Source organism: Ruditapes philippinarum, unplaced genomic scaffold (genome assembly GCF_026571515.1).
Source record: "Ruditapes philippinarum isolate M1 unplaced genomic scaffold, ASM2657151v2 ctg23060_1_1_1_1, whole genome shotgun sequence".
NCBI lineage: Eukaryota > Metazoa > Mollusca > Bivalvia > Venerida > Veneridae > Ruditapes > Ruditapes philippinarum.
The window spans coordinates 5,001-8,611 of NW_026854951.1; the positions used below are offsets into that span (position 1 = coordinate 5,001).

The following is a 3,611-nucleotide window of genomic DNA, read 5'->3' on the forward strand; positions in this document are numbered from 1 at the left end:
CCACTGTACCAAAATCGACACCAAGTCGTCTGCATAAACTTCTTAAATATGGATAAACATCTGAAATTGACGAAAAATTGTCCACAAATTAAAAATGTTAGTAAACAAATAATTCGTATCAAATATAATGAAGGTTACGCTATATTTTTATTATTTGCGTGAGACATTAAACAGTAAAAATGCATATTATCATTATGACCCCTGACTTTTTTCGTAATGTTAATTTTCCATAGGTCTCTGGGAGTTATTCTTACTGTTAATGCAAGTGTACCACGTGACTAAGAATTGTGTACTGTTACATAGGTAACAGTACTTTTTAACAGACTGAGTATAAAATCTGGTCACGTGGCCTATTTTCTAAATAAAATGAAATAAAATGGCCACCATCTTTTTCTCGATTCATTCTTATTTTCGACGTTCACTACAAAATCATTACCAAAGTAACTATGACTCTCATAAAATTAAGTTGATTGCACCGTGGAGTGCTTTTCGTGTATAAAATATCTTTTTGTTGAATAGTCAAAAAATAAACATCCGTTTTCAACGGCAGTAATTGCAATGTGAATAATTATATGTCAAAGTGGAACATGCAGACGATTTAATCGTCTGCATGTTCCAGTTTGACACAAAATTATTCACACTATAATTATTTCCGTTGAAAACGGATGTTTACTTTTTGACTATTCAACAGAAAGATATTTTATACGCGAAAAGAACTCTAGGGTGCAAAGAACTAAAATTTATGAGAGTCATAGTTACTTCGGGGATGCTCTATCGTCGAAAATAAGAATGAATCGAGAAAAAAATGGCGGCCATTTTATTTCATTTTATTTAGAAAATAGACCCATGTGACCAGATTTTATACTGTTAAAAATACTGTTACCTATGTAACAGTACAAAATTCTTAGTCACGTGGTACACTTGTATTAACAGTAAGAATAACTCCCAGAGGCCTATACGGTAATAACACATGGGTTTGTGAGTAACAGGCCACGCCTAGGGTAACAGTATTTTCCTCGGGATGATGTTTTTACTGTTACCCACAAACCCATATGTTATTAATATTGTAACGTGCACGGGCTAGCTGTTATATATAATTTTTCTTATGGCTACTTTGCCAGTTGATTAGTTACAAATGATTAAACAATGATTTGTTCAAACTTTGGAATCAAGTTTAATTAACTTATGTTATAACAGTTATGTCCTTGAAAGATAATAAGTGGTCCTGAAACTTGATAAAAATTTGGGGTGACACTTTTTAGGCTATTTAATATATATAGAAAAACCACTTGGATATCGAGTTTTCAATACTTTAGTAATAACAATTACACCTAACGCAATGTTGAATTGATGCAATTGAAATACTTCGTAAATAGCGCAAGAACCCAAGTAATTAAACTAAAATATTAATTAATTATTTCTGTGGTGTTGACACTTCGGCAGCTGGACAGAGACTGATTGTCCGCAGCTTTGAGCTCTATTTATATCCAATAATGTAGTTATATTTAATGATCGTTTACTGAAGTTGAAGAAATCAAGCATCTAAGAGATATTGATAATGGGTCGAATATTAGTACTAATGGCATTGAGTTTGAATGATTTAAAGGACGCATTGTTCCTGATATTTTAGAAATAACAAAAATATGCCCGTTATATCAAATAATTGCTACGAGAAAGTTGTTTAATCTATTCACTTAATTTTTATGTATTTTTTACTCATTTATAAAAGATCAAACTATAATTTTAAACCCAAGATAACATATTTGTTTATAATTTAATTCACCGACAATTTAGGTACAAAACAACTAAATCATTATAGAATCTAGGCAGTATAGAACAATCGTCACATTACCCCCGTCTCTCAAAAATCATGCGTCCCGCATGATACGTATTATTTGAAAATATATTATAACTGTTATTCAATAAAATAATCAAAGACATATGTGTTTTTCTTTAATTCTGCTTATATCACCAGAATGATCATACTTTTAATAACAAAGCACATAGTTCGGGATCATAATCCCAGTTTTCTTCTCCACATCATGTTTCTTAACTTATCTACCTTTATTTAATTTGAATCACTTTGTCATCTTTGAAAATCAGACTCTAGCCCATGTTTTATTTTCATATGTCTCTTCAGATACTGTAATTTAAGGAAAACCTTACTACATCTTGTGCAGGTTCTTCTCTTTTCATGACTCTTTCTACATTCAGTTATATGTCCTTCGAAGTTAACAGTCTTCGGAATGCTCGTCTTACATACAGGGCACAGTGGTCGCATAATCTGGTTTTCATTTTTCACACTGCCTCCTTTTCTTTCGCTTGTCTTTGTCCCCGCCATTGAAGTACTTAAAATAGAACTTTCATAATGCTTAGCCCTATCTCGATTTTTACGTTGTTTTCTTTTTGTTTCTACTTGAACATTATCTTTCTGCTTTACTTCTGGTCCTGTCTCTCTACATTTGACAGTCGTAGATTCAGAAGATTTATCGACTTCATCGGATAGATCAATGCCAAAGCACCCTATTTTACCGGTACAATATAAATTAACAATATGCCCTATCAATTTCATTGTATTTCTAATAACATCATTACAAACACCATACTGTTGCATAAAATCAAGACCTAAAGCAACATCATTTCCGATTTCAGCTACTACAACCTTGGTCTTATAAAGGTGTCTTTTAAACCTCAGGTCTATCTCTGTTTGTCCCTTGATTTTTAATAGATCACCACTTGTTGATGATACAGAAAGTTTAAAAGGTATAATTTTGTTATTGCTCTTAAGTTTAAGCCAAAGATTTTCTGAGGTACAGCATGCCTTACTGCATCATTCAAATCAATGGGTCTAGCTTGTTTTATCTTGAGACGCATGTCTGAATTTACAAGTGCATCAATGAATTGTTCTTTAGCTAAAGTGTCACGAACATCTATAGGAGCATGAGGGTACGCCAAGTTTGCAAGACGACGAACATCTTGTCCAAGTTCAGCCATTGATTCAGTAGCTTTTTGATGTCTATCTCTCAACTGAACTCTAATTAACTCAGTCTGATTTCTTGGTGAAAATCTATCTTCGAGTGCTCTCACAAGTTCCTCATAATTGTGTGTCTTTGATGTCAAATTTCCGAACACTCCTTGAGCTTGGCCTCGTAAGGATACAGATAAGTATAAACCTTTCTCATTTTCATTCCAACCATTCAAAGTTGCACAAGCGTCAAGTTCCGTCATAAGTTGCAGGTTTCATGAAAGTAGACCTTGAATCTTTTACTTTGTAATCAAAACTTTTGTCTGAAGCTTGATTGTTATCCAATTTCTGTTGTTCTTTTGGAGTTTCAGGGGGTAGCAAGTCAACAATCCTCCGTCTTTGGGTGATCATTGGTCTTTCACATCCCTCTCATGTTTTTCACTTTGAACAGGCAATGAAGGCAAAATACGTCTAGGCTTTGAGGTAGTCTTTCTACTTGGTGTAAAACCTTCATAAGTATTCTCTGTTTTTACCATGACAGGTGTTGATGTAGTCAGCTCAATACTTGTCTGGTCAATTTGTCTTTGAAGACTATCAATCTCTCTCTGGAGTTTCAGCCTACGATTCTCATTCCTAAGATTTTCCA

General features: G+C 33.5%; 1 protein-coding gene across 1 annotated transcript in view; it reads right to left on the reverse strand.

Moving 5' to 3' along the window:
- The window catches only part of LOC132741579 (NACHT domain- and WD repeat-containing protein 1-like), a gene marked incomplete at its 3' end in the record, with an annotated part of 7,952 nt that extends 4,724 nt beyond the window's left edge, over positions 1 to 3,228 (reverse strand). The window contains exons 1-3 of the mRNA XM_060729780.1: positions 2,827 to 3,228; positions 2,167 to 2,605; positions 1 to 60 (exon numbers count right to left, since the gene is read on the reverse strand). The exon at positions 1 to 60 is cut by the window's left edge and continues 76 nt beyond it. Coding sequence (XP_060585763.1) covers positions 1 to 60; positions 2,167 to 2,605; positions 2,827 to 3,228 — 901 coding nt within the window. The remainder of the gene's footprint in view (positions 61 to 2,166; positions 2,606 to 2,826) is intronic.
- Positions 3,229 to 3,611: the final 383 nt, after the last annotated feature.